The sequence below is a fragment of the Mesoplodon mirus genome (assembly GCF_964341445.2).
Source record: "Mesoplodon mirus genome assembly, chromosome: 8".
NCBI lineage: Eukaryota > Metazoa > Chordata > Mammalia > Artiodactyla > Ziphiidae > Mesoplodon > Mesoplodon mirus.
Genome location: NC_138984.1, coordinates 104,857,451 through 104,870,960, shown reverse-complemented (window position 1 = coordinate 104,870,960; position 13,510 = coordinate 104,857,451). Strand labels below are relative to the sequence as shown.

At 47.2% G+C, this 13,510-nt stretch overlaps 2 protein-coding genes across 5 annotated transcripts in view; one reads left to right on the top strand and one right to left on the bottom strand.

Annotated features, from left to right (window-relative positions):
* CLASP1 (cytoplasmic linker associated protein 1) overlaps positions 1–13,510 on the bottom strand; it is a 268,685-nt gene that overhangs the window by 178,891 nt on the left and 76,284 nt on the right. For all 4 annotated transcript variants that reach the window (XM_082630779.1, XM_082630777.1, XM_082630780.1 and 1 more), the window contains one exon: positions 697–775. In XM_082630779.1, coding sequence (XP_082486905.1) covers positions 697–775 — 79 coding nt within the window. The remainder of the gene's footprint in view (positions 1–696; positions 776–13,510) is intronic.
* LOC309809567 (intraflagellar transport protein 20 homolog) lies at positions 5,949–7,037 on the top strand. Its single transcript, XM_082630795.1, has one exon. It carries the CDS (start codon positions 6,130–6,132, stop codon positions 6,439–6,441), a length of 312 nt encoding a protein of 103 aa, XP_082486921.1. The 5' UTR covers positions 5,949–6,129; the 3' UTR covers positions 6,442–7,037.

The following is a 13,510-nucleotide window of genomic DNA, read 5'->3' as shown; positions in this document are numbered from 1 at the left end:
TTATCTAAAGGTGCACACTGACCAGACGGTTAACAGAAGAACAAATACATGTGTACCAAATGAAACCGAGAAACTCTACAAGGAAATGCCTGCACAGAGACGCTTAGTGTTTGTATTGTCATCATCAAAGCCCAGAGGTCGGGAATTAAATCATCTCTTAATGTACGGAACCCGGGGTTATTTTATTTTATTTTTCTGACTTACTGCTCTCCCTTCAAAATAAGAGTGATCATTTACCACACACTTGAAATGACATCTACAACCAAAGTGGAAACAGTCATAGCAACAAAAATCTGTTAACAATACAGCTGCATCGGATCTGCAGGACTCTCAAAGAGAGAAAGCGATGCCTCCCAAAGGGAAGGGTCAGGGACAAGGAGGGCTTGGTTGGCACCACAGCCTGATGGCTAACTGGAAGAAACCAAAGTAATAGTTGGTACTAGAACAGGGAGGTGGAAGAAGCCAGCAGAAAGGTATGGGGGTGGGGTGCCAGCAGGGGTGCGGAGGTGGCAGATCCGGCCACGCCCAGGAGGGGGGCGAGGGCAGCAGGGCAGCCGTGACATCTAAAGATGCAGGAGGAGGTGGGGGCGGGCTGGGGGGTGGGGACTAGAGGGTAAGGGTGGAAGGCGGGTACAGCCAAGTGAAGCTTTGGCGAGAGCCAGCGAAGGCCGGGGGCTGGAGGAGGAGAGAGCTCACCTGTGCCGATCTGTGCCTTGAACCGATCCTGCAGCCGGGTGACCAGCGAGGACAGGATGTCCATGCCCAGGAGAACCACCTGCAACGGCAAACAGCGGGCCCCCGTCAGCGGCCGGCGGGGGGCGCGGCGCCCTCGCCCGCCGGCTCCCGGGGCGCCTCCGCATCTCTGGCTCAGACGCGGCCCGGGAGCCGGAGCGTGCGCCGACCCGCAGGGTTAAACCGGGTGTCAGGAGGGGGGCCGCTTGCCGGAAAGGGCTGTTTACAGCGCTAACACGAAATAGTCGGTGGCGAGACACGAGTCAATCCCCACCGCCTCGGCCTGAGTCCCGGGCGCCCGCCCTCGAGAGTAGGAGCGCGCGCTGCGGCCCCGCCCCCTGCAGGCCCCGCCCCGGCGGAGAGCACATATGCATATCAGCTCGCAGCTGGCGCCTGGCCTTCTGGGTAACACTGAGCGGCCCCTCTGCGACCTTCAGAAGCCTCCGAAAACGAGGAGTTGGTGGCGAGCTTCGGGAGCCGAGATCAGCCGAGGTGCGCCGGCTGCCGGGCGGCTGCGGTGGAATGCTCGGGTTAGTCGCCACAAGCCTATCTGGTGTTGGTGCCTGCTTCTCGCGGCGCGGACGGCACTAGCGCTAACCATCCTTTTCTTGGGGTTGCGCTACTGTCCGATGAGCGCGTAGCGAGGGCAGTACTGCTAACACCTATGCAACACACTCGCACCAGATAGAGCTTTGCTTTACCTTGGTGCAATTTTTGGAAAAAAGAATTTTCTCTTTTCCACGAGGTCGAAGTTTAAGAGCAGTTTTTCCGAGCTGCATAAAAGCGGCTGTAAAACTGTTTTTGTTTCAAGGGGGCGCTAACAGCTTCAACAGAGTTCAGATTTCTTTGTCTCTTCTCTTCTCTCAGGCGAGCCCTGGGAAACTAACTGCCAGTAAACAACACTTCTGCGTTGTGTACGCTCATTTTGAAAACTCTTCTGAACTTACTGAAAAATACCTCAGATAATAAGAATCATGAGTTCCTGTAATTCCCTGCTCCTGCGTTTCGCAACCAATGAAAACGAAAACGTTAGGTTTTTGATAGTCAGTTTTAAGTCCACCGCTTCGAAAGGAAGTAATCCAAGTTCGCCCACTGGTCACCACAGTACGTGCACTGTTCTTGCAAGGAATTGGTAACGTGAATATGTTAAGATACAGTTCTTAACATTTCTTAGAGAAACACCTGTCGTTCAACAGGTTTTGTGTCTGTAATGGTACGGTGGAAAACACTTTAAAACAATGACTTATGAGCTATAGACGACTACGTATCAGATTTTCACTTTTCTTCCGTAGAATACACCGTAGAGGTGGAGGGGGGGTAACTAGCCGTACGATGAGAAAAGCCTCAGAAACGGTATCTCAACCAAATGAACAAAGTCAACATCAACAGCCACAAAATCACGTTGGACGGACGTATGCTGCACATGTGATTAAAAGGTCTGTAAATCGTTCGCTTAGAAACTCACAAGCCCACATCCGATCCCAATAGACATCCTACAAGATACCTAATCAGTACACTTCAAAACACTCGAAGTCGTCAAAAACAAGTCAAATCATCACAGCCAAAAGGAGGAGTCTAGCCGACACAATAAAGGGGAGTGTCATATCCTGGGTCGGATCCTGGGATGATAAGGACGTCAGATAAAACTTACATAAGACCTGAACAAACCTGAACAAACTACGGACATTAGCTAATAATAATGTACCAGTATTTCTTTATTCACTTTAAGAAATACACCACACCAGTGTTAGAGATGAATGATACATAATGGGATTTTTCTGTCAATCCAAAACTGTTCTAAAAATTTAAGTTTATTTTATAAAAAGAGCAGCCTCTCTATTATCTGGAACTGGCTTTTTCCTGATGAAATCCTAATCATCTGTCTGGATGCACTCCTGGTTGGAGGGGGGAGTGTTCCTCGTGGCAGAACTATTAATACCTGCCTTAAGTATAATCCCTCAAGACTGAGCTGCATGAGGACTACGGCCTTTTCAGATATGCCAGCCCATGTCGGTTTACCTACTCGTAGAATTTGGGAGAAACAGACTTTTAAGCTTTTCCAGGATCAAGGTTTGCTAGCAGGTCCAACCACGGCAGCCCTGGCTAAATCCTAGACAGCGACGTTCCCCAACCGTCCCACCCAGAGACACTGGCGAATCCAAAGACTGTCCGGGAAGACGAGGCTGACTGATGCAGCCGAGCTCCAGAGCACTAGGACCGCAGAGGCTGGAGCACAGTCCAGGCACCCTCACAGCAGAATCAACCACCGCACACACTTGTCCAGTTCTCCCTTAGTCACAGCCCCGGTGGGGCAGGAAAGGAAGCGCTACCATGCATGTTTATCTTCACAGCTCAGAACCTTCTATGTTCCTGTTTCCCTAGTGAAAAGAGGGATAAATGAATGAAGGCATTGCCTAGAAGACCACTCTAATTAGGAGCCGTGAAGTCTCTGTGGCTCAGTTTTCTGACCTGTTAAATGGGGGAAACAGTAACAGCTACCTCGTAGGGGAAAGGGCCAGACCACTCACCTGCTGGCTGTTAGCACCGGAGCACTGTCACTGCCCCTGCCAGAGGAAATAGGTACTGATTCAGGTCAGTGGAGGCCACGCCTGTGAGTCCCGGGGACAGGGACTGGGCTGGCTTTCCAGAAGGGGTTTCACTGCACAAGGCTAATAAGCTTTGAAGACCTAGCCTCACATCAAAGGAAGAGAAGACCTCCCCGCAGAGAGAAGAGCACATGGGGTGGGAGGAGGGAAACAGGTGCGAGGGAGGGGCCAGGGAGGAAGCTCGGGAAGGGCCGCAGATATGTCTTGAACACAGTGGGGGAGCCACGGCAGAGCTGGAATGTGAAGGGGGAGTGACAGGGCCCTGTGCCCACCATGGGGAAGATGGCCAGGAGAGAGGGGACAGCGGCAGAGAGAGGGCCCAGCTCCCACCACCCACTCTGCCCCTAGTTTTCACTAAGCCGTCAACTCTGCATGACGCTTGAGCACCTCCTATTTAATTTAATTCTATTTAATTCTATTTAATTTTCTGAGTTTATGCTTGTGTCCCCAGCTAAACTCCTTGAATGTAAGGAATACCATGCCTTGTATTTCCTCGAAATTTCTGTACCATATAGGACAATACCGGGTTCGTGGTAAGTGACCAATACAGCCCTACTTTATTGACTAGTGATGAATTAGAACAGATGTGTTCTCAAGGTCCAACACAGTTCCTTTATCCTATAACTTTTAAAAGATGCTTTTAAAAGGAGGTAATAATGGCTAAGTAACTCAGACAACCCCTCATGCTAAAAACAACTACAAACGCTGGATATCATATAAAAGAACATCTTCTTGGAAACATCAGAGAACTAAGAAGGCACAGAAGAACTACCGGCTCACAAAACATAAGAAAAGTAAAATCCGGAGAGATGAGCCTACAGCAAATGGTCTACTTTTGCCCCAGGGCCATTTATACACTGGGACGGGGCAACCAAGACACTGAGGATTACTTGTGACAACCACTTGGATCTAGAACATGCACTCCAGAGCCCTCAAAGACTAGTGGCCCAGATAAACCCCTATACCTTGGGTTGGAAATCCAAATGGCTATACACTTGGAGAGTGAATTGGAAATAAAACAGCCTCCAGATGTACTGCAGGCCAGCTTCCAAGAATCTGGGTGACCCAGAAAAATGCCAATCCCTCACAGCAGATAGAAATGATCTTATTAGATTGCTGGTGCCCTAAAGCCCCTGGCAGATAAAAACACAAATCATTTCTGGATTGTCTAGTCCTCAATTTACTTCTGTAGACAATTCTCAAATACAGTGTCCAAAACACAACCAAAGACAACCAGGTACACAACTAGCAGAAACAAAGATCCATATGAACTCTGCGTATGAGAATAATTAGAAACAGATGTTAAAATAACAATTCTTACTATGTATAAGAAAACAAAACACATGATTAAAATTGGGGAGAGAGAAATCCAAAATTAAGTACTCGATGGATGGGCTTAAAAACACACTAGATATAGACGAAGGGAGAAGTAAACAGGAAACTGAGTCTGCAGAAAAAAATCCAGAACGAAGCCCAAAGAGACGAAAGGATGGAAAATTCAAAAGAGGAGGCAAGAGACCAAAGATAGAGAAAAATAGAACTAACATACGTTGAAAAGGAGCTCAAAAGGAGAGGTCAGCAATGCTAGGCAAGAAGCAATAGCGGACACCCATCTGGATCACTACTATCCCCCAAAAAACAGAAACAGAAAACAGAAAACAACTGTGGGTGAAGATGTGGGGAAACTGGGACTCTTGTGTGTTCACTGCTGGTAGGAATACACAGTGGTGCAATCCCCGTGGGAAACGGTGTGCAGGTCCCCCAAATTAAACACAGAATCACCGTATGATCCAGCAATTCTACTTCTGGCTATAAACCCAAAAGGAGTGAAAGCAGGGATTCCAACAGATACTTGTACACTCGCTCTGAGCGACATTATTCACAACAGCTAAAAGGTGGAAAGAGCTGAATTTTGATCCAAGTATCAAACCAAGCATCACACTTGATGAAATACTGCAAGTTTTCCCTTTGATATGGGGAACAGGACAAAAACATCCATTCTGCAATTTCTTTTCAACACTGGTCCTAGCTAACTTTATGGCAAGAAAAAAATTAAAGGTATAAAACTCACAGAGAAGAAGCTAAACTGTCATTACTAATGGAAATTGTAAGTAGAAAATCCAGAAGATCTACAGGTATATTATAAAATAAGTGAGTTTAGCAAGACTGATTAATACAAAGTCAATGTACCACCCCCGCAAAAAACAATTACATTTCTATACCAACAACAAGCCAAAAAAGGAAATCTTAAGTTTTCATTTTTAATTGCATAAAAATTAACACCTAGGAATAAATCTAGCCAAAATAAATCTCCACCCCAAAAGCTATGGAATGATAAAAAAAAAGAAAGAAAAATTAAAGATGACCAAAATAGAGAGCTACAGACTGAAATACTCAGTACTGCAAAATTTCCATTTTCCCCAAATTGATCTACACATAAAATTCCACTCAAAATCCCAACTATAATTTTTCTTTAGGAAGTTCACAAGTTGATTCCAAAATCTATGTGGAGTTTCACAAGCTGGTGAAACTCGCTCCCATGGGATATCAAGATTTATTATAAAACAGCAAGAATGGCTCAAGACAAGACAAATATCTGTTTCCCAGCAGGCTCTGCGGGTGTACGGGCTTACGGTGTCGGGAAGTGATGTTAGGCGTGAACAGGGCCTGTAGCCGTGGCCGCTGCTGAGGCTGGCTGGCAGGGCGCCGGCTGCCACTGACCGGAGAGAGAAGCTGCCTGCCGACGTCAGCCTGGGTCGCAGCCGCTGCCGCCGCTGTGGAGTAAACAGCCATGGCCAAGGACATCCTGGGTGAAGCAGGGCTGCACTTTGATGAGTTGAATAAGCTGCGGGTGTTGGACCCCGAGGTTACCCAGCAGACCACAGAGCTAAAGGAAGAGTGCAAGGACTTTGTGGACAAAATTGGCCACTTTCAGAAAATAGTTGGTGGTTTAATTGAGCTTGTTGACCAACTTGCAAAAGAAGCAGAAAATGAGAAGATGAAGTATCGTGTTTTTCTAGGCCATTGGTGCTCGGAACTTGCTCAAATCTACAGCAAAACAGAGAGAAGCCCAACAGCAGCAACTCCAGGCACTAACAGCTGAAAAGAAAATGCAGCTTGAAAGATATCGGGTTGAATATGAAGCTCTGTGTAAAGTAGAAGCAGAACAAAATGAATTTATTGACCAATTTATTTTTCAGAAATGAACTGAAAATTTCATTTTCTAGCAGGAGGGCAAATAAAGAAAAAAACCCCACAACCCCCAAACCAAAAAAACCTCTGCACCAATCCAGTGACTTGACTAATGACCCAAGTGTGTTGTGTGAGATGGTGTGTGAGGAATGCAGCATCTCTGAAGGCAATAAAACAAATCTGGGGGAGCTTGCTTCAGACGTCAGTGCCTATCTGCAGGCGAACACCCAGTGGCCACTGTGGTCCAGGTTCTCAACTCTTGCATTCTCAGTCTGAACTGAGCAACCTATAAACTTTTTTTGTAAATTCACAAAGCTTTGAAGGAAAAGCAATAAATTATTATTTTCAAATGAAAAAAAAAAGAAAAGACAAATATAGCAACAGAACAGAATAAAGAAACTGACTCATGCATATATGGGCACCTTCTTTATGACAAAGTGTGCACTACAGAGGAGTGAGAACCCTGGGCCCACTGAGTATCTATCTAGAATAAAAAAGAAACTAACTCCTCTCTCACCCCATATGTAAAGATGAACTCCTGGTATAGATATAAGTGTGGAAAACAAAACAATAAAGCTTTTAGCAAATGACATAGGAAAACAGCTGCATGATCCCAGGATAGGGGAAAGTATCAGGATACAGTAAACATAAACCATTAAAAGAAAGAGTGATGCACTGGACCAAATTAAAATTAAGAACTGTGGTATACCGAAACATCCTAAGAAAGTTAAAAGGCAAGTCACACTGGAAAGAGATATTTATAAAACAAATAAGCAACAACAGGCTTGATTCTAGAAAATATACAGATCACCTACAAGCCCGATCAACAAGCAGCCCAGTAGAAAAATGGGCAAAATATTTGAACAGGCCCTTCACAAAAGATATCAATGTTCCTAAGTACATGAAAAGTTGTTCAACCTCCATTACTCATCAGAGAAACATAAACTAAAATACAATGACACACTACTGCATACTCCCTGAATGGCTAAAATTAAAGACCAACAAGACCAAGTGTTGACAAGAACGTGTTACCATGGAAGCTTGGGCTGGTAGAATGTAAACTGGTACAACCAACACTTCAGAAAACATCTTGGCACATCTCCCAAATTTGGAGATACAGCTATTCCACTGCTAGGAATACGCCCAACAGAAATGCATGCGTGTGTACAACAGGAGAAATGCACAAAAATGCTCAGAGCAGCCCCATTCGTAATAGCTAAAAACTAGAAATCCATATGTCCATCTACTGTAGAAGGTGAAAGTTGTGGTTTTCATGCCAGGGAACACAATAATCAATCAAAATAAATGAATCAAAGCTACACTCAACAGCAGAGATAAATCTATAATAATGAGTGAAAAGGCCTGTGTATAAGTCCAACAACAAGCAAACATAAACTAGAATTTTAAGGTGCATATTTAGATGATAAAACTAAAAAAGAAAAGCAAGAGAGTGATACCATACAAGTCAAGAGAGTGGTAACTTTGGGGAGTGCTGGCAATGTTCCAGTTCTTGTCCCGAGTAGCAATTAAAGAGCTGTTAGCTTTACAACTCATTAAACTGTGCATCTGCATTTTATGCACTTTCTAAATACAGCTCACAATTTTTTTAAAGGTTTTAAAAACTAGAAAAGTGGGAGTGACCCTGGACCACTCGACCTATATATAAGTCTGTGACAAGTGGCTTGGACCTCATCTCTGCCTTACTTACTTTCTAAACTACAAGTGAAAGCACCAGAATGGAACCAACCACAGTTCTCTCTCCAAGGTATAACATCTGCTCAATGATCAAAGAAAGAAATTCTAGGGCTTCCCTGGTGGTGCAGTGGTTGAGAGTCCGCCTGCCGATGCAGGGGACACAGGTTCGTGCCCCCGTCTGGGAAGATCCCACGTGCCGCGGAGCGGCTGGGCCCGTGAGCCATGGCCGCTAAGCCTGCGTGTCCGGAGCCTGTGCTCTGCAACGGGAGAGGCCACAACAGTGAGAGGCCCGCGTACCACAAAAAATAAAAAAAAATTTTTAAATTAAAAAAAAAAAAACAAAGAAATTCTAAATCCTTTTCCCCAAAAAGTGTCCACAAGGGACAAGCTAGGTTGGAGAAACAGGTCACTTCTTGGGCCTCGGAAGACCAGACTGGCTGCAATAAAACTAATATTTTGCATTCATATCGTATTTTATTGTTTTTAAGGCACTTCTGGATGAATCTGAATAATCTCACAATAACCTGAGATGTAGAACATACTACCCTTATTTTGCAAGCGAGGAAAATTCAAAAAAGAGGTAGAGAGACTTAACCAAGGTCATAAAGTTTGGAGAGTGATGGAACTGGAGGGGGGTAGGGGTAGGGGGAGCCTCCTGACTTGATCAAGGCTATTCTCAGCACAGCAAAATCACAGTATCACAAAACCCCACCTTCTAGCCCTCCTCACCTCTCTCTAGCTAGCTGAAGACCTTGGGCAGGTCACATTTCTTCTCTGCCACTACCAGATAAAGTCGGTCTCGTTCCAAACGTCTCTGATGCTCTGATAATGCCCAAAACAGGAAAAGTCCAAGGGTGCTGTGAGTACAGATCCAGGCTTGAATCCCAGCTCTGCCGCGTCTACTGCCCAGCTGAGCTGCTACGTCTCCAGGATTCACGTGCTTCATCAGTAAAGTCAGAATAACAACACCTTTCCCTCAAAGAGTACACAGGAGGGTTAAGAGTTTTAACAAAATGGCTGGCATACAGTAGGCACTCAGTAAGTGTTTGTTCCCTTCTTTATGAGAGCAGCACTTTCAAAAATTAAAAAAGAAAAAAGCACAGCCTACTGAGCAAAGAGAGGAGCAGTCCGAGGGGGTACAACCCCCCAAAGATGAAAGTGACGGCGCCTGAAATCTCATCACCCAACCGTCAACATTCTGATGACTGTCCCTCAAGACATCTTGCATGTACACATGTGCACGTGTGTGTGATGTGAGCTCTACAGAAACGGTTCGTATGCCATGGAAATCGCCCCAGATCTATACATACAGATCTCCACCCCATTTTCAGTGGCTGGATGATACCCCATTGTGTGCAGGCACCATAATCACTGAACCGAGCCGCCAAGCCCCTACCCACAGTCATTATCTTAATCAGCGCTGTGATGGGTACACACCTCCGCACATGTACGCTTATCTCCTCAGGACAAGTTCTGAAAAAGAACACACACTGTACACCTGACTGGCATTATTTTGACCATAAAGCGCTAGGTGCCCTATGGGGCCACAGGCTGCTGACTCTATACATTTTTTTGTCATTTTAAGACTCTACACTGCAACCTTATTAAGTAAGGAGGAAATCAATTAGTACTCTTACAATGCACTCACTTTCAATCCCAAGAATAAAAGCACAACACAGATGCCCAAGAAGAGTGTGACAAAGTTGGTGACCCTGTGCGTTCATGCGAGACGGCAGAACTATTCCCCCAAGCATGCTGTCCTTCACAGCTTCACCCAGCGACTCCTGGGACACTCGTGCCAGCCAGATGCCTCTGGGCCGCTGACTTTTTAAATCCCTCTTCTGGAATGGCCGCCGGAGACACTTTTTGAGCCACAAAAGGCTGTAAAAATATAAGCACTTAGTGTGAGATTAATGGGACTCACGCAGTGATAGGCTTGTTACCTGTTCTTGCCCATACACCAGGGTCTGACATTAGAAAGGACCATCCGTCCTCAAACCACTTCATTTCACACAGGAGCAGCAACAGGCCCGGCGAGCCCAGGAGGCCGGGGTTGAACATGGTGCGAGGCAGTCAGTAACCTTTGTTCAAAGACCTGGACCAGCCCCATACAATGCTCAGCAGTGACAGGAATGTCCCACGTTGGTGCTGTCCAAATCAGCAGCCACTAACCACATATGGCTACTGAGCAAGGGAAATGCGGCTCGTGTGAATGGGAAACAGAATCTTAAAGTTTGCTTAAGCCATCGAGCTCCTTAATGTAATTTTCCAACAGCCGCACGGGTCTCAAGGCCACCGTGCCATCCTGCGCAGCTCTAGACCCACGGCTGCAACTCAAGCAGAGAGAGATGAGGAGGCACCTAACCACGGAAACCCGGGCTCCTCGGGAAGCCCTGCTCACGTGACACCAGGTGGGAACTGAAGCCAGCGTGGCCAGATGGCCAGATTTTAAACACGGGCAACTTTCTGAATGAATGTAAAGGACTGGGGAGCCCAAAAACACATTTCGTGGGTGGAATCCGGCCAAAGGCCCCTGAATCTGCAACCTTCCTCCTGCAGACACATCTCATAAACGTGAGATCAGGCACCAAAGCATTCATGGTTGCCCACGGGATTACACAAGGACCCAAGTCTTCCACGTGGGCTTTTAAAATTCTCCCAATATGCTTCGAAGCTGACCTCCCCACTCCTCTCCTCCAGCCAGCCAGCCAGGCCTATGGGGTCTCCTAAGAGCCCCCACCCCGCTCCCCTCCCGGGAGCTCTTCCAGCCTCTGGGCTCCACCCCGGCCCTCTACCTCACGGGCACTCCACACCTCTCTCCAACAAGACCACAGACCACTCGAAGCGGGGCGGTCCCAACACAGCCCCTCTCATCCCCAAGCACTTCCCCAGGGGCAGCACACGGGTGGGTGCTGGCGGCTGGGGGGCTCATGGGGAAAATTAACCGTTCCCTTGCACACATTCTCCGTATTATCTCATTGAATCCTCACGATACCCTGTACCAAGCACCGCACCTATAAGCATCCCCACCTCCCCGCTAGGGAAACAGGCAACTGGGCAAGGCCACTCAGCTACTACGTGGCTCCAGTAACATGCATTACTCCAGCAGTCTTCCAAAAGGGCAAGGCAAGAACACTAAGTTTGTAAGGACACTCCCCAAACCGGAATCGTTCCCGTGTGCACCTTCCCCAGAGAACCCTCGCCTACTGGATGCCCTTCTGGCCAAAAAGTGGGCATCACTCTTAAGAGCCAATAAGTGCTAATAATCCAAATACCCATCAACTGATGACTAGAGAAACAAAATGTGGTACATCTACACGATCACATACCATTCAACAGTAAAGAGGAACAAACTAGTTCTGATGCACGCTATAATATTCACGAACCTTGAATACAGGATAAAGAATTCAGATGTAAAAGGCTACCTATTGTATGATCCCATTTATACGAAATGCTCAGAAGAGGCAAATCTACAGAGACAGGAAGTAGAGAAACGGTCGCCTACAACTGCAGGTGGGGGTGGGGAATGCCTGCAGACGGAGGCAAGGGATCTTTCAGAGTGATGGCAAACGCTCTAACAGTGGATTGCGGTGATGGCTGTACAGCTCCGTACATTTACTAAAAAATAACTGAACTGTACGATTAACAGGTAAGTTATACCTCACTAAAGCTGTAAGAAAAAAAAATCAGTTACTTGTTTTAAAAGAACTCTATTCTGATCTTTCTGGTGACTGGACTGTGGAAGAAGAATTCATTACACCTGCCAAAGGTAGGTATTTGTTATCTATCAATCCGGAAATGATCCTGAAATGGTGCCTGCGGCAGAAGGAAGCAAGGCCAACAGCTGGGTCGGGAGCTGAGCTGTGATGGGGAGCAGTGCAGCCTGCGTGGGCCTAGAGGCCCACCGGTGCTGCGGAGAATGCTCTGCAGAGCCCACGGTCCACACACCTCAACTCGCTCTGCGGGCCAGTCATCACCCACAGCTTTCCCGAACGTGCCAGCTCTCACTGACACGGGTCCCTGCCTGGAGCACTGTGCTTTCTCTCTGTGTCACTCTCGTGCCTCTCAAGGCTCACTTCAAGCATCACGCGCTCCGGCGCCTCCCGCCTATACCCACTAGCCCGGGACGGAAGGCGGTACGTCCCGCACACCCACCGCACACTGCTCTTGTAGCGGCTGTGACCTCCGGTTTGTTAAACCATCTGTTTCTCTAGTGCCTAAAGCCTAGCTTGAGCGCTCCCTAAAGGCAGGTTCCGTATCTCCATCATTTCTGAATCGTCAGCATCGACCATGATGCCGGCAAATTTGGAGGAAGTGGTTGGGGGTGCCTGCGTAAGACAGGGATAATGTGCATGGTACGAGCTTCGCGCTCCAGTCAACAACCCCAAACACAGCGGCCAACAGCAAAGCACCGTCACTTTACCCTGTTTGGATCCTTCCTTCCACCCTGGGCTCCCTTCCGTCTATTCTCACCACGCGACCAGAATGTCCGTCTGAAAGTTAAGTCATACCATGTCCTCTGTTGAAAACACGCCAATGGCCCCATGTTGTGTAAGAACTGGTCTCCCCGAAGGCCGCCCCCTCCCCTCACTGGTCTCCCGGCTGCTCCCTCCCCGTGCCAGACACTCTCTCTGCCTGGAATGCCCTTCCCCAAGGCTGCCACCCAGCCCGTCCCAGCATCCCACCCAGTCTCTGTCCCAGTGCCATGTTCTCAGCCAGGCCCGCTCCGAACACCCTACTGAATATCATGGGCGTGGCTGCACGCCCTCGGCCCACACGGCTTTACTTTTCTCCAAAGCACTTCTCACTTCCCAGTAGTCTATAAAAACTCACTCAGTTGACTTGCTTATGGGTTCTTTCCCCCAAGTGGGAAGTAAGCTCCATGAAGAAAGGAATTTGTATCTAGTTACTCATTGCTATAGTCCAGAACCTTATTTGTTGAATAAATGAATGAATCCCATTAATTTATTTCTCACTTGGAAAATACTGCAGTGCCAGGGCCCACCCTGTGCCCACTATGAAGCCCACTCGTCTAAAAAGTGAAGGTGGCCTCAACTGTGAGGAATTTTACCTCACCCTGATGGGAAATGAGGGCACAATAGAACAGAAAGGAACCCTCCAGGTCCCACTTTTTAGGAAGCCTCTTACTGCAATCAAGGGAAAAGTGACAGTTAAAACGACATATTCCCAAGTCCCTCAGACTCCAAATTACGAAGTATTTCAGAGCTAGCCAAATTCCATCACACTCTGCTCAGGATGCTTCATAAGAATGATCTTGTGAATCA

What these genes read in the sequence shown, in the direction of transcription:
- LOC309809567 (XM_082630795.1), top strand. Translation starts at nt 6,130, where the DNA reads ATGGCCAAGGACATCCTGGGTGAAGCAGGGCTGCACTTTGATGAGTTG.